This window comes from Melanostigma gelatinosum (genome assembly GCF_949748355.1).
Source record: "Melanostigma gelatinosum genome assembly, chromosome: 9".
Taxonomy (NCBI): Eukaryota; Metazoa; Chordata; class Actinopteri; order Perciformes; family Zoarcidae; genus Melanostigma; species Melanostigma gelatinosum.
The window spans coordinates 14277849-14298730 of NC_136642.1; the positions used below are offsets into that span (position 1 = coordinate 14277849).

General features: G+C 40.8%; 3 protein-coding genes across 3 annotated transcripts; 1 reads left to right on the forward strand and 2 right to left on the reverse strand.

Annotated features, from left to right (window-relative positions):
• Positions 1 to 873: 873 nt before the first annotated feature.
• On the reverse strand, positions 874 to 5966 carry LOC306782058 (heat shock cognate 71 kDa protein-like). Its single transcript, XM_079275237.1, has 9 exons — positions 5784 to 5966; positions 4217 to 4421; positions 3910 to 4115; positions 3448 to 3600; positions 2820 to 3375; positions 2464 to 2666; positions 2154 to 2352; positions 1639 to 1871; positions 874 to 1418 (listed from the first exon to the last, which is right to left on the reverse strand). Exons 2-9 carry the CDS (start codon positions 4419 to 4421, stop codon positions 1188 to 1190), a joined length of 1986 nt encoding a protein of 661 aa, XP_079131363.1. The 5' UTR covers positions 5784 to 5966; the 3' UTR covers positions 874 to 1187.
• An 864-nt stretch (positions 5967 to 6830) lies between these two features.
• LOC306782064 (TBC1 domain family member 15) lies at positions 6831 to 12315 on the reverse strand. The gene is made up of 10 exons (XM_079275243.1): positions 11948 to 12315; positions 10681 to 10866; positions 10435 to 10553; positions 9863 to 9966; positions 8970 to 9037; positions 8687 to 8833; positions 8112 to 8202; positions 7836 to 7984; positions 7591 to 7732; positions 6831 to 7492 (listed from the first exon to the last, which is right to left on the reverse strand). Exons 1-10 carry the CDS (start codon positions 12156 to 12158, stop codon positions 7330 to 7332), a joined length of 1380 nt encoding a protein of 459 aa, XP_079131369.1. The 5' UTR covers positions 12159 to 12315; the 3' UTR covers positions 6831 to 7329.
• A 239-nt stretch (positions 12316 to 12554) lies between these two features.
• On the forward strand, positions 12555 to 17334 carry LOC306782067 (uncharacterized protein). The gene is made up of 10 exons (XM_079275246.1): positions 12555 to 12571; positions 14056 to 14154; positions 14266 to 14369; positions 14466 to 14837; positions 14937 to 14972; positions 15124 to 15162; positions 15248 to 15386; positions 15739 to 15807; positions 16038 to 16119; positions 16220 to 17334. The coding sequence occupies exons 3-10, from the start codon at positions 14273 to 14275 to the stop codon at positions 16295 to 16297; spliced, it is 912 nt and encodes a 303-aa protein (XP_079131372.1). The 5' UTR covers positions 12555 to 12571; positions 14056 to 14154; positions 14266 to 14272; the 3' UTR covers positions 16298 to 17334.
• The last annotated feature ends 3548 nt before the right edge of the window (positions 17335 to 20882 follow it).

Below are 20882 nucleotides of genomic sequence, written 5' to 3' on the forward strand. Positions count from 1 at the left end.
ATCCCAAAAGCAACAGTCAAACAGTTAATACACAATGCAACGGAGCTTCTCTGCTCCGTAATGATTGCGCAATATCTCAATATCACGCGACAGTAACTTAAAACACACAAAAACACGGGAATATCAACATATATCATCGGTGAAGGAGGGAGGCTTGGTCGTCTTTCCTTCGCCGGAATGTGTGCACAAAAGAAAAAGAAAAGCAAAAAGCGGAGAACGGATCGCTGAAGCGGATTCGTTATCGCGGGCTGAGTGGGCCTTTACTCAGCGTGGGACACTGTCGTTTCGACCAGCGAAATGGCTTGTGACCTGACAGGGTTTGAGGAGGGGTGAAGGGCCGTTGCTTCCTCGTGGCCTGGACGGGGGGTCCGAGCGAAGAGAGCGTTGTGTGCTCCCTGTCTCAACCGAGGTCGAAGGGAAAAAGCATTGAGGTGTGTACTGCAGGCGGTTTTGTAGAACAGTGGTTGAACCACAGGGGTCCTGGGGTCTCTTGGCTCTCGGCCAATGAGATTGCAGCGGTGCATTCAGGTGACCATGGTTTTTTTTGGGGGGGGGGGAAATTTACACCCTAGTGTGAAATTCCTTTGCTCTCATCAAACTACAAATCAGGATGAAACCTTTGCTTGAAAAAGGGAAGGCCTGATTCTCTTTGTTCACAGCACATGTTGAAGCCATATGGTCAGACCCCAACAATATGTTTACAGGAAAAAAGATATTGATCAAAGCCTTTGTTGTTCTGTTCACAGATACCAGTTTTATCTCCAAAAAGTGAATACCGAGTTTATGTACTAATGAATGAAGTGTGTATGAGTTATTCAGAAATGTAATGGTGTTAAAAGACATACATTCCCAAGAAACAAACATACGCCAACGTACATTATGCCAACTAGCGTCTCATTGGTGATCTTTATTGATTTAAATACTTCATGCAAATCATCAATGGTGACAGAAATAATGAAGACAACAAACAGCCTCTGAGTATGTCTTATGTGACTGAATATTTGAAATGCCTATCAATTTTAGTTGCTTAAAATTGTTAAGTTCATGAACAAACATGACAGCAACAATGCAAATCAAAATAAGTCTGTGATCTCATTTTTATTGGATGTGTATTATGGCTAAGTAAATAGCTCTAAGGCAGTAAGTGTATGTTGGGATCTGAGATAAAGATACTGGCAGCATAGTCTTCAGTCGACTTCCTCGATAGTTGGGCCTGAGGAGGAGCCGCCTCCAGCTCCACCAGGGAAACCACCGGGGAAACCACCGGGGAAACCACCGGGCATCCCTCCTGGCATCCCTCCTGGCATCCCTCCTGGCATCCCTCCTGGCATACCTCCCTGGTATAGTTTGGAGATGATGGGGTTGGACACCTTCTCCAGTTCCTTCTGCTGGTGATCGTACTCGTCCTTCTCTGCCATCTGGGTAACAGAAAGCACAAAGAATTCACTGTCACAGAAAACTGGGTGGGTTGTTAATATATTGTTGTTGTCTATTCAATGAAAAGAATGTGAAAGGGACGTTGGGGATTTGCTTCACATTGTTTACATGATTGAGGATACCTCTCTGCTTTCACAATGTGGGCAAAAGAGGAACCTTGTCTCTCATCAAGACTCATAGTTCAGTAAACAGTGATTTTACCTGGTTCTTGTCCAGCCAGGCAATGACTTCGTTGCACTTGTCTACGATGGACTTTTTGTCCTCAGGGCTGATCTTGTCTTGGAGCTTCTCGTCCTCCACAGTGCTCTTCATGTTGAAGGCCAGAGACTCAAGGGAGTTCTTGGCTGAGACCTTCTCTCTCTGGACCTCGTCCTCAGCCCTGAATTGCTCCGCCTCCTGCACCATCTGCTCAATGTCCTCCTTGCTCAACCGCCCTATGAAATAAATGAAATACGAAGCTGTGTACCTTCTGTGCAATATGTGTTTATTTTCTATGTTCATGTGTAGCAATTCAGAATCAGAATTTGTTTTATTGGCCATGTATGTGTACGCATACATGGAATTGGACTAAAATTGGACAAAAAATATAAAGACAAGGACATTAAAGACAACAAAGTAGAACAGAGACGAAGCATACATATTTGACATTTAACTACTATTCTCCAGCTGTGCTACACCAGCTTCTGATTTAATACGTATTTAACATGGTTCCCTACCTTTATCATTCGTTATGGTGATCTTGTTCTCCTTTCCAGTGCTTTTGTCGACTGCAGACACATTGAGAATGCCATTGGCATCAATATCAAAGGTCACCTCAATCTGAGGGACACCTCTGGGAGCAGGTGGAATACTGGTCAGCTCAAACTTGCCCAGGATGTTATTGTCCTTGGTCATGGCTCTCTCACCTTCATAAACCTGAAAACAGTTACTCAACTTAAATTTGTTTGCATCAACATACACTTTCAGGAGTAATTGTAATACACTGGGACAGCAATGGAGAGTGAACTGTTATTTGTCTAGAACTACCTGAATAAGCACACCAGGTTGGTTGTCTGAATAGGTGGTAAAGGTCTGGGTTTGCTTGGTGGGAATGGTGGTGTTCCTTTTGATAAGGACAGTCATTACTCCTCCAGCTGTTTCAATTCCCAGGGACAGGGGCGTGACATCCAGCAGGAGCAGGTCCTGTACATTCTCAGACTTATCACCAGCCAAGATGGCTGCCTGCACAGCTGTGAACAGTTTCAAAATGGTGAAACTAATGCCATAACAACAGGAACGCTTCAATATAAACCACTTAATCATGTTAGAACAACAGTGTTTATACTCAACTAGTAATATGACCAGAAAATTAGTATAAACCTAAATGCTGTGGAGAGACCCACCTGCACCATAGGCCACTGCTTCATCAGGGTTGATGCTCTTATTGAGCTCACGGCCATTAAATAAGTCCTGCAGCAGCTTCTGAATCTTGGGGATACGTGTGGAGCCACCCACCAGGACAATGTCATGGATCTGGCCCTTGTCCATCTTGGCATCCCTCAAGGCCTTCTCCACAGGCTCGAGGGTCCCGCGGAACAGGTCTGCATTGAGCTCTTCAAAACGGGCTCTGGTGATGGAAGTGTAGAAATCTACTCCTTCGTAGAGGGAATCGATCTCAATGCTGGCCTGAGTGCTGCTGGAGAGGGTGCGCTTGGCACGCTCGCAGGCTGTGCGTAGACGACGCACAGCGCGCTTGTTGTTGTTGATTTCCTTTTTGAACTTGCGCTTGAACTCCGCTATGAAGTGGTTAACCATGCGGTTGTCAAAGTCCTCACCCCCCAAGTGAGTGTCCCCGGCTGTGGCCTTGACCTCAAAGATGCCATCCTCAATAGTCAGGATTGACACATCAAAAGTACCACCTCCGAGGTCAAAGATAAGGACATTACGTTCACCGCCAACCTAAAATAAATAGTAAGAATTACTAATAGGAACATAGAAGATGTTAATGTTTGTATTTTGTTAGTAAGTCACCTTTTTGTCCAGGCCATAAGCAATGGCTGCAGCAGTGGGCTCATTGATGATGCGCAGCACATTAAGCCCAGCGATGGTTCCAGCATCTTTGGTGGCTTGACGCTGGGAGTCATTGAAGTAGGCAGGAACTGTGACAACTGCATTGGTGACAGGCTGGGAAGACAGTAAGACCGTGAGTCAATAAATATCATTTGTGTTCAAACTATTCTACTTTTTAAAATCTGTCACCACATTGCAAACATGAACAAGGCACTCATAGAGACTTTTTCTCACAATGTGTTTTGAGGCAGAGGAAGTGCTTGCTATGATTCTGAGGTCTTGCATTTGAGATTCTGTTAAGTGTAACAGTTATAAGTACTAAGTACCTTTCCTTGACAGTTACAGCTTGTCACTAACACCTTTTTAAAACCGAACTACCCTTGGACATTTTGAGCATAGGATTGTACTCTTATTGTCATCTACCTTGCCGAGATAAGCTTCAGAGATCTCCTTCATCTTGGTGAGGACCATCGAGGACACCTCCTCAGGGTAGAAGGTCTTTATCTCACCCTTGTATTCAACCTCCACCTTGGGTTTGGTTGAATCATTCACAACCTTGAAGGGCCAGTACTTCATGTCTGCCTGCACCACAGGATCATCAAACTTACGACCGATCAGACGCTTAGCATCTGAAGATGATTTAAGAGAAAAAAACAAGACACTGTAAGTCACATGTTATTTTGGATCACTGTTTCTGAGCCTGTGGCCTTTTGGGTGTTGCAGTCCTCACCAAATACAGTGTTGGTTGGGTTCATGGCCACCTGATTCTTGGCAGCATCTCCAATCAGTCTCTCAGTATCTGTGAAGGCCACATAGCTGGGCGTGGTCCTGTTTCCTTGGTCATTGGCAATGATTTCCACTTTGCCATGCTGGAAAATGCCCACGCAGGAATATGTGGTTCCCAGATCAATGCCCACTGCTGGTCCTTTAGACATCTTACATAAAAGAAGCAAGATGAAATAAATATGTTTGTGATTGCAGCCCTTTTTCTTATGGACAGTAATCCCAGATTAGTGTATGTGCATCATAACTGAATAAAGTTTTTATAATAATATAGTATATAGTAATTGTTTTGGACTTATGTTTCCTTGCAGTATTATTCAATCAATGTGTACACACCTGCACTCCACCCATGTACACCCACTGTGGGTGTATCTACAAAGATATGCCTGACCCTGTTACATAAGTCTGTGCAAGGCCACATGAGGCTCAGTTGGTGGAGTGGTGGAGGAGAATCCATGGCGTAGTTGCCTTAACCACCTCCTGACACTTGAGAGCAAAGATTGGTGGATGTTACACTGCCCTTTAATTCCATCTCCACACTGTTTCACTCTCCGCTCCTCCCTCTGTAACATTCAAGCTGGTGAAATGTGATGTACTGATCCTGGAATAGTGATCTGTGTGTCTATGTTCCGACAGCTGGCTCCAAATAGCTTACCGTTACTATAATAAGCATCAGCGTATGGCAATGAATGGAAGGTGGCTAAAAATGAACAGATAATTTATCAGTGACTATAGTAGGCAAGACTGGTTGCCATTAAAACAGATAGACCCACAGCTTTGAGGTGCAGTAACTCGTGTTTGATGATGAAGAACTCAGCAAAAGCTTCCTGTTGCCACCGTTCAGCAGACTGAGGCAGGATATTAAACCTTTTTAGAATTAATATTACACCAAATAACAAGAACAAAACTCCTTAGATTATCTTTCTTTCCTCTACATGCTTAACGGGTGACAGTTGAACCATGTTCCCTATAATTTCCCAGAACGGCTTCAACTATTGAATTATCACTTGTTATCCAGTTGTGTAACATAGAGCAGGAAATGCTGACATGCTAAATGTCGACAGCGTTGCTTCACTGCCTGTCCTACGCCTAATTCTAAAAGACTTCATGTGCAGTACAAAAAATATATATTTTTGAACATGAATATAACAACTCTGTGGCCTGTGGCAAAGTGATGCACACATGCAGGCAGCTTGTATTAGATTCTGTCTTAGCCATTTGGTAGAGCTAATGCTGTTCAGCGTCCTTTGGTTAAAGCAATCCTGAAGATCCAACTGACACTGTTGGGAAATGGAAACAAATAATCCCAAAAGGCATTTTTGTTTACTGGACAGTCACCCAACTGTGTGGTTCTTCTTACAGATTCTGCTTCAAGTTGTCATGCTACTGTTTGACGAAAAACATGCAAGCCTATTATTTGGGAAAACCTCTCAAGTTGGCACATTAAGCTTTCAAAGCAGCAAGCAAGACGGACTATGAAGCCAGGCTGAGTGCAATGCTACTTAAGGGGTTACCTTGTGCTGTCAGATGTTCAAGACTTGAGAGTTTACTGAGTTTTCGCCTAGCACACAACCCTCCTGAGTTTAAAGAATCTCCTGAGTCTTTAATGAAACTCTGGCACAGAAAGTTCTGTTTTATCTTGTCTTATCCTATCCAGAACTCCTTTCCCTCTCCTGGCTGGCGGGCGGACCAAAAGGACGAGTGTCTCTGCTCCCCAGTGTATATAGAGCACTGTGCATGCAGGGAAAGCCCATCAGGGTGTCAGGTGACTCCACCAAGGAAAGTTCTAGGCCCATGTGTCAGCTCATTGACTGGATTTCCTTGAAAGAAAGCTTGCTGTTGTTACATCTGTAACCCTCTGCCAGTTGAGCAAAACAAACTAACAAGTTCAATTAAAAATTGATGACTACATTGTGTTACATTTCTCAAAAGCGTTTTTAACCATTATGAACATCTCTGGATAGCCTAAAACTTCTGGAATCATATAGACAATCAATGTGCCCTTTGTCTGAAACAGATGTTTAAGGACCTCAAAACTCAGCCAGATGTTAAAACCATTTGCATTTTAGAACCTGAAATAGATCGATCACAGTATTTGTGAGGTGGCTGTGGCTGAGGAATTTAGAGCAGGTAGTAGAGCAGGTAGTCCAAAAATTGAAAAAAAGCTTTGTACGTTAATGCATGTATGATAGTAAATGTAGTCCATCCACATGGACTAAACTACAATATATAAACTGTATCGATGAATATAATAACTGTGGTGACAGAAACTCATGTACATTCATATGTTTCTGCATTCCTATACTTTTTCTTCCCCCAGTTAATCTATTACTTGCAGTTGGTTGGTAATATGAGGGGTTTTCATTCAGAGCATGAATTCAAATTATTAGTTTTCACGCTGCTGACTTCCTGTTTTATGTAAGGTAAATAAGCAAACTGAACATGGATATTGCCAACACCGTAAACAATCATCAGCAGGTTTATTGAGGTATCATTTTTTGGTTATTTATATAGTGTACATGTTTCATTCTCAGTTTAAAAGACAGTAGTGCAGTCATTTTCCTTCCCCCTAGTACATGGTCCCTCTGCCAGAGCGCAAAACTGGATGTCTATTCTTGTTACATGGGCCTCTCTGACACAGAGACCATCTGGCATTAAATGTAACTGCAGTTCGTTAGAAACACCACCTGTTGCGACACGCCAGATCTTAGTTTTCACACATGCAGTCGAATATTGCATCACCCGGAAAACTAATCCTCTAAAAGCGTGATTCCTATCTCTAAGATATTGAGCTTAAGCTTTTATATTATAATTGCAGTCAAGGAGATCAACCAAAATAACTCACAGTTGGTGTGGGTCAACTGTCATATAATAAATACTGTACATTAATAATAAACAGCAGTTATGGATACAACTTAAGGTAAGCAGCCATCAGTGTGTATCCCTCAGAAATAAAAACAACAAATGTGCCATCAAAACTCTAAATAGGGATTATATGTCCCTTGTTACAAATTACAGTTTCATAAGAGACTTTGACATCAGGTATTTAAATAGTAGCTTTCACCTTAAAACAAGTAAACTACGGATTTGATAAAGGAAGTCCTCTTCTTTGCTATTGTCCGTTTTACAGCACATATAGGTTCGAGCACAGCGCTTGCAGTAGTTGTACAAATGGTGCTCTGCTTTCTTTAGCGTGCTGTTCAGTTCCAGTGTTCCCTGAAGGCTGCACAAAAAGGCAAATATTTAACCAAATCATTCATTAACAAAAACACAATCCGTTTTTATGTGACGGGACTTGTATGTCTTAGCATACGGACAAACCTGCTAGTAAACTGGATAAGTTGTACTTCATCACGGCAACGCAGCAGAGACTCTCTGTTCTCTAACAGGATGGCTGCACAGATGAAGAGCTCAAAGGTGAAGTCAGTGTTGATGGCCTGCAGCTCTGACTCTGAATTGTCCTCTGCAGAGACACATCGCTGCATTAAAGTCAGACATTTAATAGAGGCAGCTATCCCTCCACATTCAGCCTTGTTTATTTTACCAACTTCAGTTCTTTGTTTTACCTGTGCCGCATTTTCGTGCAAGCCTTTCCTTATAACGGGCTCGGTCTACTTGCTGGGAGATAAGCTCCAGGTGGTCACAACTCAGGATCTCGAACAAACGTAATGCGTCACTGTGTTCAAACTCCCTCTGGAAACCCAGCAGCAGCCACCTAAAGAGGACACACAACACATGCACACACACAAAGGAAATGTGCATGTGGAACAAATACACAAATAATCTCATAGTCAGACATAGAGAATAAAAATAGAGAATGGTGAAGATCTGTGTAGATATACCTGTGGCAGAAGGTGAAGCTCTCCATGCTGTCTGTGACCAAATGAGCATGAAGCTGAGGGTCCAGTTCCTTCAGCAGGGCTGCCTCCAACTCTAAAAGAGATTTAAAAAAAAAAAGTATTTCATTTGCTTCAACTGCAGAATCTAAACTCATAGACTGTACTTTCCTGCAGTGTAATCTGTAGTAAAACAGTAAAATCTGTTCATAACAAAAGCTTTTGTTTTGGACGGATTTTATTTTATTTCTAATGCCCCTTTCTCTAGTTTATGTGCATTTTTTTAGGATTTTGTTCATATTTTATAGGGTTTTTTTGTCTGAATTTAGCATCAAACTTCTACTGATTGGAAAAATAAAAACTTTCAGAAAACGGTACATTCTGTATCAGTCTAATATACCCTACACTTAAATATAAAAATGGAAGAGTTGATGGCATGTACTGGAATTATTGTTTTCAACATCCTTGTTTTACCACTAGAGGTCACAAATATTTTTAGCAATTGCATTCAGGAAGAATTTATATCTTGGAAACATAGCATTTATTGTCCATTAAGTTGCATTTCTTGTTGGCTATCCGACCTATTTTCCTGTGAAGACCATCAGCCCTGAAGTCCTTGGAGAACTTCTCCATGTAGCAGGAGAAACTCCAATAAGCGTCAACCTCAGAGTTGAGAACCTCCAGGAACCTGCTGCACAGGTCATTCATTCCTTGGGCATAACTGACCTCTGGATCAACAATCGAGAGAAGTGATGCACAAACAACCAACAGTTAGTGTCTTTAACGGGGCAACACACAGCCTCTAATGCTGCCTGATCTTGTCAGTGTTAATAAACCTGAGGTGGGCTCATTCTTGCTGATTACCTGGATGAAAAGCAGCATAAGTGATGAGGATATCTCGCAAAACCAAGAGGTTGGCTGAACCTTCGCCCCTGCAGAAACAGAAGTCAGCAGAATTAGTTGAACACTGCAGAAACTGTTTTCATACATTGAGTTGTCAGAGTTGAGTTGTTCTCTGTCGTTAAATAATCCACAGAAACATTGGATATGACGATGGTTGCTTCCTCACATTCATAAGACAGGAATCCTTTTCGATAAATAACATATGAGTCATATTAATACTATAAATGATAGCTTTCATGTTGAGCTTTCACACCATAATTTAAAATGAAGCTATTATCTATTATTTCAGCATCATACCAAAATGCTTGTATTTTAGAGAAGCTGTCACAGTGGTTCTGCAGCCCCCAGGGGCAAGAGACAAACTATCTTTGGAGCTACCAAATAAAATGTGGTCTTTTTACTTTCCTGAGTGTTTATCTAAATGCAGAAACAACTCACAGCTCACTAGACTTAAAGTCTTTCTTTTAACAGGTAGATCATGCTGATAGCCTAGCTAAGATTTACAGCATAACCCATGAGAAAACAAAGCATGTACGACCTGTGTAACTAAGTGCTGTGCATAAGATGCCAGGATTCCTTTTTTTCATCATTATTAAAAAGTGATGTGGCCTTCAGAGTTAGTTGTGTCTTACAACAACAAATCAAATCTGACTTACCACAGTATATTGCTTTTTGTTACGCTTTCCAGGTCAACTGAGGTGAGCAGAAAGTGAATGATCCCTTTTTAACTGCTTAAAACTAAATGTCTGGATGTTTACTCCCACAAACGTCAGGTCAAGGGTCAGCAATAACATCCAACACACTATCTTTTGACACATAGTTAAAAACCACAACAATGGCTGACAATCACTCACTGATAATAGCTCAGGTCTCTGTTAGTTCTCGCTACATCCTTGTCGATAATCCGTCTGGCTTCCCGCAGCTCCTCTTGGTCAAACGTGACTCGCTCAAACAATATCTGGCAACAGCAAGGAAACGTAGAAACGAATATGTTGATTGTCTGCGTGAACTGCTTTAGTGGAGTCCGTGCATTTGAACACATTTAGTCTTGTTCGTGCACTAGAAATGTGAATAGTATTGTAAACTTGTGTCAGTTCATTGTGTTGAAGCTGCTTGTGAAGTATCACTATCTAAATGCACAAATCTATCAGTTGTTGCTAAGTGCACACACTCCACATACAGAAGTGCCTTATACTTGAGGGAGTACATTATATCCTGTTGTGTAATTTCCCTAAATATACTTCACTCCTCACACTTTAAACACGCAATCTCTTCTATCAAACAAAGACAAAGTAAACACATTCAATGGAACTACAGACTCAGAAGTGTATTGAACAGAAAAACAGAATTACATATAAAATAAAAAAAACATAACATTGAAAAATAAAGATAACAATTATACGACCACATATTTAACTGATCTAACCTGTGCCTGAAGCTCCAAGAAAGCCAGTCTGTCCCTGACCTCCTCAGACTGGTCCTGGGTATGTTGCTGGGCCAGTGCCTGCCTCTGGTCAAAGTACCCGACTGCTGCCACCAACTCAGCTGGAATGGAGACAGGATCATGTGGTCATAGATGTTTTAACAAAAGAAAAAGTAGTGCAGGCAAAGAGGAAAAACAAGAATGAAAGGTTGACACACTCTTCATTGCGATGCATGTTTGGGCTTTTACCGTCAGTGCCGTTAAGGTGCAGCCGCACGGCCAAAGGAAGGAACTGCTGCCACTTTCTCTTCATGACCCGGTAACGTACCACCATCTGCTCCTGCAGCAGAGAGCGCTCTAAAGTTGTCGAGCTGCAAGGGTACATCCCAAACAAGAAACTCCACGCCAGACCACGCTCAGAGGGACACAAGCCACCTGGACAGGGATTGAAACCGTTTTGGTCATTTAAAGTGGTCAATATAACTGACTCACCAGTGTTTTCCAGCCAAAAGGTAATTTGAGCTTCAGTCAAACCAATCTCCATCAGACCAAAACCAACCCTCAGTGAATCACATGCAGTAATTTGGTGGAAATTCGGTGTGAAATGAGGGAATCCTTAAGAAACAGTCGCTGATCCAAAATGTTATGAACTTTACCCTGCTTTCATCGGGATTTGAGACAAGGATTTCAGATGTCTTATGTAATGTTTCACTCTGCAGGTTCTTTAATCTTTGGTTTCCATGTTTGTAGGGATGGAATGTGCATAAAGGTCAAAAGGCCGAAGAAAAAGGGGGGTGGGTTTCCACATTCCTGCTCATAGATGATAGATTCAAAGTGCTGTTTTACCCCATAAGAGCTTTTATGTGTAGATGTTTATCACCCTGTGCCTAGTACAAATCAACCAAGATAGTGCCAGGACCAGTTGAGTGGCAGTAGGACTGTGTTTAGGGGCTGGTTTAACATATTGTACGCACTGGAGCCACAAATCCAGATCCACATTTCTTAGCTTCCCACACTTCAGTGGATGTTTTAGTCTGGCTGGTGAATCTCATGTGATTTTATTCTGGTATCCGTGGCTTTATCACAGAAGTCACGCTGGAGTTCTTTACTGGAGGGGGTCAGATGTACAATGCAATGTTAGATTGTAGAGAATAGTTTGACTGTGGCTCAGCTAATGTCTTGAAGCAAAGTATCACTTGACTTCCTCTCCTCTTTGTCCGTATGAACAGTCACTGATGCATCTACATTCATTGATGCGTGGACACATCTGATAATAAGAATCCCTGTTGAAGAATTTACTGCAGCAGCACAATACTGCATGTGAAGACAGTTTTATTTTTCTAGACACTAAAGCCACATGTTGATCATCATTTTATTATTATTTTAGGCTTTGTTCAGAATTATATTGGGCCTCATGACTCGTGTTCAGGGTGAAAACCCATATACATTATGATACAACGCACTTCCTGTTTAGACAGACAGACAGACAGACAGATAGATAGATAGACAGATCTACCGTTTTTAAAAATATGCATCCTCAGCCGTGACTCGTCGACCCTCCCCTCGGCGTCCATGACTCCAGGTAAGGTGAGACGTGCGACGGACTGAGCAGGAGAGCTGACCGCTGCTACTTTCCTCTGGAAGCTGGCACCGGATTGGTGACTATCCGGGGAGCTCGTCTCATCTCCGGCTGTCGGCCGCGGACTCCCGTGATTCGAGTCTTCCATCGGTGCCTGCAGCAGTCGCGATCCCACCACGAACAGGTGAAGCAGCGCGTGCCAACAGACAACAAACTGGCATCCTCATGCGCACCACTGCTCACTAAACAACGTCCCAAAAACCCATCGGGAGCTGAAACCAACCGGGACTGACTTCCGCCAACAGGAATCGACCCGTTCAAGATCACAAAAAATATTGAATGACTTTCAGCAAACCATTTTACGCGTTGTTGGGTCTCATTCGGCCATCCGGGAGTCATATGACTGTACCTTGAGATCCGAGTTTGGCCCACATTCCAGGTGGTCTCCAGTGCCAAAGTTCACGTTGGAATTTGCGAGCGTGTCTCACTCCACCTAGTGGTTTCATTTAACAGCATCAAGCACACATCAGTATCCCATCAGGAACCCAAACTGACGAGAAGGTGAACCAAAACACAACACGCAATTCTCTTTTATGGTGTAGGCTATTCTTTAATATAGCTTGATTGGAATATCATCTTAATATTAGACCTACATGCTAATACAGTTTGTTGGCCTGCTTTTGCTAATGAAACAAAACAATAAACCCAGGAATACTGGGTGAACAAGTTCTTAAATGGATCTCTTAAATGAACTGTGGGGTGGAATATCATAGATCATGTCCTTCTGAATCCAAAATGAAGGTCTTATGATATAAGGTGTCATATAACAAAACACCTTTGATCAATATCTAAGCTAAAACGGACTTGACTGAGTTATTGATGTATGATATCTGCTGTTGCAGCTGCCGAAATATATTCCTTAATCCATAATCTTAACGGGTATAAGAGCAGTATTATCCTCAGCTGCAGGAAACACATTAAAAACACTGTGTGAAGAGCTTTGGAAGATATGGGCTGTAGCATTTATTCATGTCTATCTTTTACCATTACTGGCATTGTGTACATTGAAAAGGTTATCGATCGCTGTAGTTCTCCTGTCCATGAAGTCTTCCCTTCCTACAGTGGTTGAATGGAAGTGATGGGGACAAAATCAGAATCCAGAGTCAATGCACTCTAAAGTTCAGCTGAAGCTGATATGAGGCTTTCGACAAATCAAGTTGGTATCTGTCTTTTTAGAACGAAACTCCTCCTTTGTGCTTCCATGGCCCGTGTTTCTGCAGCAGAGGGTTCGCAACACAAAGAGGAAATTTGGTGCGAAAATATTGTAACTTTGAAAGATCAATTGATTTGTCTCACTAACAGACATATCAGACAGCTTGAGCCTGCTGACTGCTTAGTAACCTTTGTGGCCAGCAGGAGGAACAATTACAGCAACCAATAACACATCAATTTACATGTCGGCATGTCATTGTTAGATTAGCCTTTAAAAAATGTGAAGCTATCCTTTAATTTAGATACAAACTTGATGGCATTGACCAAGCCAAACTAGTCTGTGGAGCAGACATGACACTTTACTATTTGAGGAAAGCGGATGGACGACACCTCTATCTGTGTGAAACCTTGCACATATTAGCCTATGCTGTTGTGACACTGATGTGGAAACATACAAACTGCTTATTCACACCTCTGAGCTACGTTATGAGTGTAAAAGATAATTATTGGTGAGAGAGATGTGTTTTAGAGATGTAGTTTGGTTCTGAGTACAGCCTACCCGTTTTCTCCTGAAACTAGTAGAGCAACTCTTAACACTTTTCAATTTTGTATCCAATGCATTAGTGATGTTGAACTAAAGCCCTCACACCTGCTCTATTATATCATCATTTATATCAAGCACATATTCTCTGTCCAGTTTTTTTGTATTTTCAAATGATATGACGGGCACAGCACATCAGCTTCAGTGTTTTGTCATTTTCTCTGAATCCCAGTGAGAAAGTCATACCATGGTCAGTGTTAACTTTTCTGTCCCAACTTCCTTTTTTTTCAAGTCATGCTGAACAGGAAACACACCCAACCATTTCACATCAATGTTACATCAATGACACAGCACAACAAAGCCCTGCAACCCCTTCTGGGTCCCTCTCACAGTGAGTATTTACTTTCAGCAGACGACAGGCAGTTTAACTTCAGAACCTTTGTAGCACGTAAGCCACCAGATGTGATAGACAGAGCTGAAACACTGAGTCCACTCTACACAGTTTCAGGATGTTGGTTGACCTCAGAAAGTCCTCCTTGGATCAGATGAAGCTGATGGGCCTGATTGATCTCACTCTCATATTGATCCTGGCGTCTAATTCAAAAGGTGAGTGACACATTGAGTCGATTTGTTTGTTTTATATTTTATTTCATGAAGTATGCACTTTGGTAAATATAAATTCTGTTTTGGTTTTGGACCTAGGTGAAAGCTGGGTTGTTAATGTCTCTAGACATATCAATGCAACCTTGGGTTCAAACGTGACCATACCGTGTACGTTTACCATTCCACCTAAATACCGGACTGGAATGATTAAAGTTTACTGGAAAAAGCGTGAGGGAAGCAACTTTGATTCCACTACAAATGAGAAAAATCCATATGTTTTTCACCCGAATAACACACTTGTGCTTGAGAAGTACAGAGGAAAGACCAAACTCATTGGAAATGAAAGCGAAGGAAACTGCTCCCTCAAGATCTTTGACATCAGGCATAATGAACAAAACATCTATGTGAGAGTTATCGCACAGGGGGAGTACTTCAGTTTTTATGAGAAGTTTGTTTCCATTTCTGTATCTGGTAAGACTTTCAGTAAAAAAAAAATTAAAAATCATTTATGTCATGAATCAAATTGACTAAAGAGAAATGAATTCAAAACCTTACATGTTTCTCCCACAGGTCCGGGTGTTTCACCAATCGATCCTGATCCAGCTGGTCAGCTTTTATTCTCTCATTCACATTCATGTACTTTGTTTCTGTACTCCTCAATTTGCTAATAGGCTGTTCAATATTTCTATTTCTATGTCAGAAAAAGCAAGTTAAAATGTAATGATAATGAAAACTGATTTATTTTTTATTTTTTTAGTGAGGGGACGACTAATTCCCATCTTTCAAAGAACAACAAGTAAGTTTTCACAGTTTGATATTCAATACGTCTAAATCTGTAATCTGGTTTCCTTTATTCATAAAATGACTGTCCACGGATATAGTTTCCCCCCCAGTGGGTACGACCACCAGCCTCCAAAAACAGCCTCCACCACAATGGCAGATGGCCATCTTTGTATCAGTGGGTGCAATTCTGATCGTTACTGTTGTCGTTGGAATAGTCTTTGGCATAAAACACAAAAGGTAACTTTATTTTTTAACTAATTTGTATAAGTTTTTTTTTTACGAGTTATCGTGTTTTTCTTGAGTAAATCATCTGCAGACATCCGAAACTCACGTTTCACTCAATAATGTTTTTGCTTATTGTCACTTCACTTTGATGTTTCACCATCACATGTGCAAACGGATGCATGTGCAGAGTTTGACATTAGAAGGCTGTTTTTACAGATATGATTAAGATTAAGATTAAGGCGAGCACAATTGATCCAAAGCAGTCTTTTTTTTTGTCTGGAGGGGGGGGGGGGCTTCAAATGTGTTGCAAAAATATTTTTATACAAACAGATGATATCTAATATCTTTTTCACTGTTTTCACAGGTCAAAATCTTCTACCAGGAAAGATTCTGGATATTATGCAAATTTTAGCCGAGCAAACCAATTGAAAAGGTTTGTTTCTTGATACAATTGTGAAATAAAATTAGAATGTAGACATTATTTGTTGTTACTGTGTATAAGTAATACAGAAAGCCACGTTTAATACTATACTTATGAAGACTTTTGACTCTGAAAACAGCTGTTCCACCAGATGTGTGAATGTGAATTGCTGACATAATGACACATTTCTGATCTCCTGTTTCTCAAGTTGGAATCCAACCTGGTCTCTTTTGTCTTTTCAGAGAAGCATCTTGCAAAAAACAAGAGCACAAGGAACCTTCCGAACTGAAGGACATTGATGAACCTGTCTACATCAACATTGAGGTACAATACCCCCCACTCGGTTGGGTTTTAATTTACTAAGAAGATGGGAACTAAGACAAAAACCACAGCCCAATATTTAACCCAACGTCTGTCTTTGCAGGCCCCTCCAGATCAGATGGCTCAAAGTACGGATCACACAGACAATATATATGGAAATGTGGATTATTCAAAAGAGTAGAAAAGCTGCTTCTCACAAATCTATTTGGAACTTCATTTTGAACTGTATTTCTGTATCCTGCATGTGTGAACATGGTGGTGTTATCACGAGTAAGAAAGGAATCTCGAAATGATCCTCGAAAGGATTTTATGAGATAAAAACTACATGCCATTAATAAAAACAAAGCAGATTTACAGTTCGTCTTCTGTATTTACTGGCTCATGGTTGCAGAAATTGTGAGAGGGCATCCCCCTCAATCTGATGGGCCCACCAAGAGACGACCAGCAAGAGACGAAAAACAACTACAATGAGACTACCACAAGAGACAAAAAATGGCCGCTGTGTACACAATGAGGTACAAAACACAATGAGGTACAAAACACAATGAGGTGCAAAACTACAAAGTCAAGCAAGCGTGTTTGGTGTCTCTTTCAGTCTGGATGTCCTGAAGTAGAGATAGGAGACCTTATACATATCTGTTTCCAGGGACCAATGATGATATTTCTTTATATAATTTCAATTTACAATTTGAAAGTTGTTTATTTGGCCTTAGTTTATTACAGTGGATATGTAACCATTGATAATGGACAGTTTATTATTGCTCAGAACCAAGGCTTCAAATGTGTCTCAACACATTATTACTCATTTTACAAATGTGCCTCCTTGTGTGACCTGTAATCGATGTTCACCTGTGATACAGCGTGATACAGCGTGATACAGCGTGATACAGCGTGATACAGGAGAAGACATCAAGAGTTCTCTGTGTTCTCCGTTCTCCGTTTTCTGTGTAATATATTCATGCAATCTGCTATGTTCCACTGTACAGCTGTGCAACTTCACTTGACACATCTTGGGTTAAGTGACATGATGCATTGTGTTTTTTTCTACTCTTTCTCAATATGTTTGTCAATTCACTTCCTGTGTCATCTGGGCAGGAGCTGAAACTTCTGTTTTCTTTTCTGATTCAGTCTCTTAGTTTGTTATTTTTTGTAATGCCATTTAATTTAGAACTATGATATAGAATAAGAACTGTACCAAACAATAAAAGGTTGAAAGTGGATGTCATTGTTTGTCCAAAGTGTTCTACATTTATTGAGCAATAGCCAAATTCCGATTAGATTTTGCTGAGGATGAGCCTTTCTCGACCTTGGTTGTATCGGCGTGCATACTGGAGCTGGCTTATCATCATCGCTGAGAGTCTCTTGTCCTAGTTTTTCCATTTCATTTGTACTGAAATTTCTCTTATGTGACAGACCAAACTAAACAAATTATTATGCCGTACTTTAAAACAATATATTACACTATGTTCAGCCGCTTCTACAAGCCCTTGTTGCAATCTCTGCGTCCCTGAATGTTAACTTACGTAGGTGAATTTTACTCATAGAAGTAAAATTCTGAATTGTGTCAGTTTACAAACTTATTGGAGTTGCAACTCAAATACCAGTTACGTATTCAAAAGCTATTAAAAACACAGAATATGAAATGTCTTCTTTGTGAGGTTTGACCTCATTTGACTGACCATCACATGACTCTTCAAGACATGCCTGAACAGCAAAGCTGTGAAATGTATAAATGGAATTTCCCCCATGGTTCATTTCCTCAAAAAGAAATGTGGTTATAGTTCCCTGAAAAAAACCCCAATGACTGATAAAGAGCTAAGGTTACATGTGGTAAAGTAAAAAGTAAATCTTGTAACTTTTCTAAGATCTGCTCACAGGTTTTCTCTATGGCACACTGGGTCGGCTGTCAGTGACACCAGGGCCGTTCTGCATTTGGCAGTGATAGTCTTAAAAATGCAACAGTCCTTTTAGTGATTCATCTTTTTCCATTTTTTCTTGTGTTTTCTCCCATCGGCAGTGACACAAAATGTAACGTCTGTGCATTGCTGGAACAATGTGTTCTGTGGAATCCCTTTGTTTCTGTATTCATATTTTTAAGTTGAAACAGAAGTAACATGTTAAACAGATGACAAGTAACAAAGTAATCACATATTGCAACAAGATCCGTCTCCTGGAGCTTCTGCTGTATCTGTTTAACTCACGTTATGAGCTCAACGCTTTGTAAAACATTCGGCTTTCAGTTTTAAAGGGTGAAGCTGGATAATAAATATCACATACAAACGACACTGCACACATCTTCACCAAGAGAAGGTGGACTCAAACAGCCATTAAAAGGATTCAGAGGTGAGGGAATTGTTGCTGCAAAAATACAACAAGCCGTTTAATGTGTCTTTCATTGCCTTGTGCCTTTTTTTACACTTTAGATTTCTCTTCCTCGTCAGTGATGGAGCTGAAGTTGTGGTTTTCCTTTCTGTTGTTACATGGTGAGTCTTACATTTAACATTATTTTGCACAACATATTGTATCTTACACTTAATGATAAAAAATGTCCAGACCTCTCACAACATGTGGTCAATAAACGTACCGACAAAGATTCCTGTCGTGCAGGGCTGCTGTGTAGTTATTACCTGCATCTACATTTACCCCAAGCCCAACACAATGCAGGACGTGAACAGGTGGAGAGGATTCTGGAAGGACGAGAAGAAGGTTGTCGCAACCAATCTCCGCAAATGGAAACTGCCCAAGGAATACAAAAAACGAGCCCAGAGTTTGGGAGATCTGGAAGTAAACAACTGCACCATGCTGCTGGATGGTGTCAGGTATACTGATGTTGGCCCTTTCTACTTCAGGATTTAAATGCCTCAATACGGAAGCTTCTCCTTCACAAATAATCCAGTATCCATTGATGTTATACGTGAGTATTATAGATTACTTAAACAATTTTTAAGGCAACACACTTCGATTTTTTTGTAAATATTTGAATCACTGTAATATATCGTGTTGATATTCTATTCAAACTCTGCAGGCAAACCAGAGCCTCCATCTCTGTCTGTGGAGGTGACAGATACAGTAACTGCCTCCTGCTCTGTGTCTCACGCCTGCCCAATGTTTCCCCCAAAATTCTCCTGGAGCCGATCTGGAAGCGTTACCTCTCAAATAAAGAAGCTGAATACGTGGCAGTGGAAGACGGTGTCAACCCTGATCTTTCCCCCTCGACCCACTGACTTCGACAAGCCTTTAAACTGCACAGTGCGGTACAGAGGAGGGAAGCAGGTGACGAGCTCCGTGATTCCCACAATATAACGTAAGCCCAGTGCAACGGCCTAAATATCACCCTTTCATTCTGCATGGTCAATAACAATTAATGTGTCAACAAGGTTCTCATCTATAGTTTAATTAATGTCTCTCAGATGCTACATTTGTAAAAGTTTACTCTCCATACAGATGTTGAGCTGAAAAATAAATACTGTGATATGATTACAGAGAGATACTGTTTGACCAAAAATGAATGATGAGTCCACATTCTGAATTAAGAAACACAATCAGTCAGTGAACACATCACTGCACACTGTCATGTCATTTGAAAGACCTGCAATGCCCGACCTCTTGATAGAGTGTCACTCTCATGATCAGTTATTTACCACCTCATATCTGGTGTGTTTACTTCAGTAATACTTCACTGTTTGATGCTTCTTTTCGATATGATTTATTGTGTCTTATTAAAATGAAATACCATCAAATAATTAAATGTTTGATTGTGTAAAAACAGAAGGGTATGATGGAGAACGACGCCCCCCTTCGATTTGTGTTTGAATATGAATAAACCAACACAGTTTTGTGAGAATGTGTAACACATTTTGTCATAAAAAAACTTGATTGTATGATTTGTTGATATATTTTTTAATTATTTCAGATTATAAAATGTTTCAGCCTATGAGGTTGAACTTTCAAGAGATTAAAGAAAACAAATCAACAGGCAATATTGAAATTCCTTCACCATTTCTAAATTCTAAAGATGAAATCTGAACAACTTGTGGGCTACCCTTCACAAACCCTTTTTTCTTTATCTGAATGCTACAGATTGCTGAATTAGCAGTTAGCAAATAAGTTGTAAGCAGTTTTTCAGATTTCATGGTGTTAATGTTTGTTACACAGCGATATAAATCAGACTGCATTAAACTGGGAAGATGACTTTGGGCTTTTTGTCCACATTTTGCTAAATATTACAAAGCTGTTGAGGAATACTGTATCTCCCAACGTGAGTTTGCGTTTACAGTTTATGATCATTTGAGGCAAGGCTTGTGCCAAGAATAGAGCGATGTTTGGTGTTTCTGTTTTTGAAATGTGTGATCACATCAGTCCTCTTTTTTCGCACCTTAGATGGTAGCTTCCCCTTTGGCTTCCTGTCTTTTTACCATGAACACACTTTTAAAGCCTCGAGGGGTTTTCCACATTGACCTGAGCACACACAGAATATTTTCACTTTATAACTTGTTTGAGTTGATGAATGAGTGAGTAAAGTCAGTCAGTTAGTACGGCATTGGAATTATTCTTCCTTGAGAGTGTTTTGACATTGTGACACAACTGTTTTTGTGAAGCAAGTGTACACATATGTTCAGCGCATCTGTGCCGTGCTGTGATGAGCACAGTGACCGTGTTGCTTTCATAGCCGTGACCAAAAAAAGTCAACAGGGGTTAACGGGGTTATTTGGCAGCAAGCCAGCATTTTGGAACTTCAACAGCTATGTTCTTATCTGTCACTCTGA

What these genes read in the sequence shown, in the direction of transcription:
- LOC306782058 (XM_079275237.1), bottom strand. Translation starts at nt 4,421, where the DNA reads ATGTCTAAAGGACCAGCAGTGGGCATTGATCTGGGAACCACATATTCC. An exon ending in CTGAAGCTTATCTCGGCAAG is followed by an intron (nt 3,601 to 3,909) that starts GTAGATGACAAT and finishes CTGTCTTCCCAG; the next exon opens with CCTGTCACCAATGCAGTTGT. An exon ending in CACCATAACGAATGATAAAG is followed by an intron (nt 1,872 to 2,153) that starts GTAGGGAACCAT and finishes TTTATTTCATAG; the next exon opens with GGCGGTTGAGCAAGGAGGAC.
- LOC306782067 (XM_079275246.1), top strand. Translation starts at nt 14,273, where the DNA reads ATGTTGGTTGACCTCAGAAAGTCCTCCTTGGATCAGATGAAGCTGATG. An exon ending in AATCGATCCTGATCCAGCTG is followed by an intron (nt 14,973 to 15,123) that starts GTCAGCTTTTAT and finishes TTATTTTTTTAG; the next exon opens with TGAGGGGACGACTAATTCCC. An exon ending in CTGTCTACATCAACATTGAG is followed by an intron (nt 16,120 to 16,219) that starts GTACAATACCCC and finishes CTGTCTTTGCAG; the next exon opens with GCCCCTCCAGATCAGATGGC.
- LOC306782064 (XM_079275243.1), bottom strand. Translation starts at nt 12,158, where the DNA reads ATGGAAGACTCGAATCACGGGAGTCCGCGGCCGACAGCCGGAGATGAG. An exon ending in TTATGCTGCTTTTCATCCAG is followed by an intron (nt 8,834 to 8,969) that starts GTAATCAGCAAG and finishes TTGTTGATCCAG; the next exon opens with AGGTCAGTTATGCCCAAGGA. An exon ending in TGGTCTTCACAGGAAAATAG is followed by an intron (nt 8,203 to 8,686) that starts GTCGGATAGCCA and finishes AATCTCTTTTAG; the next exon opens with AGTTGGAGGCAGCCCTGCTG.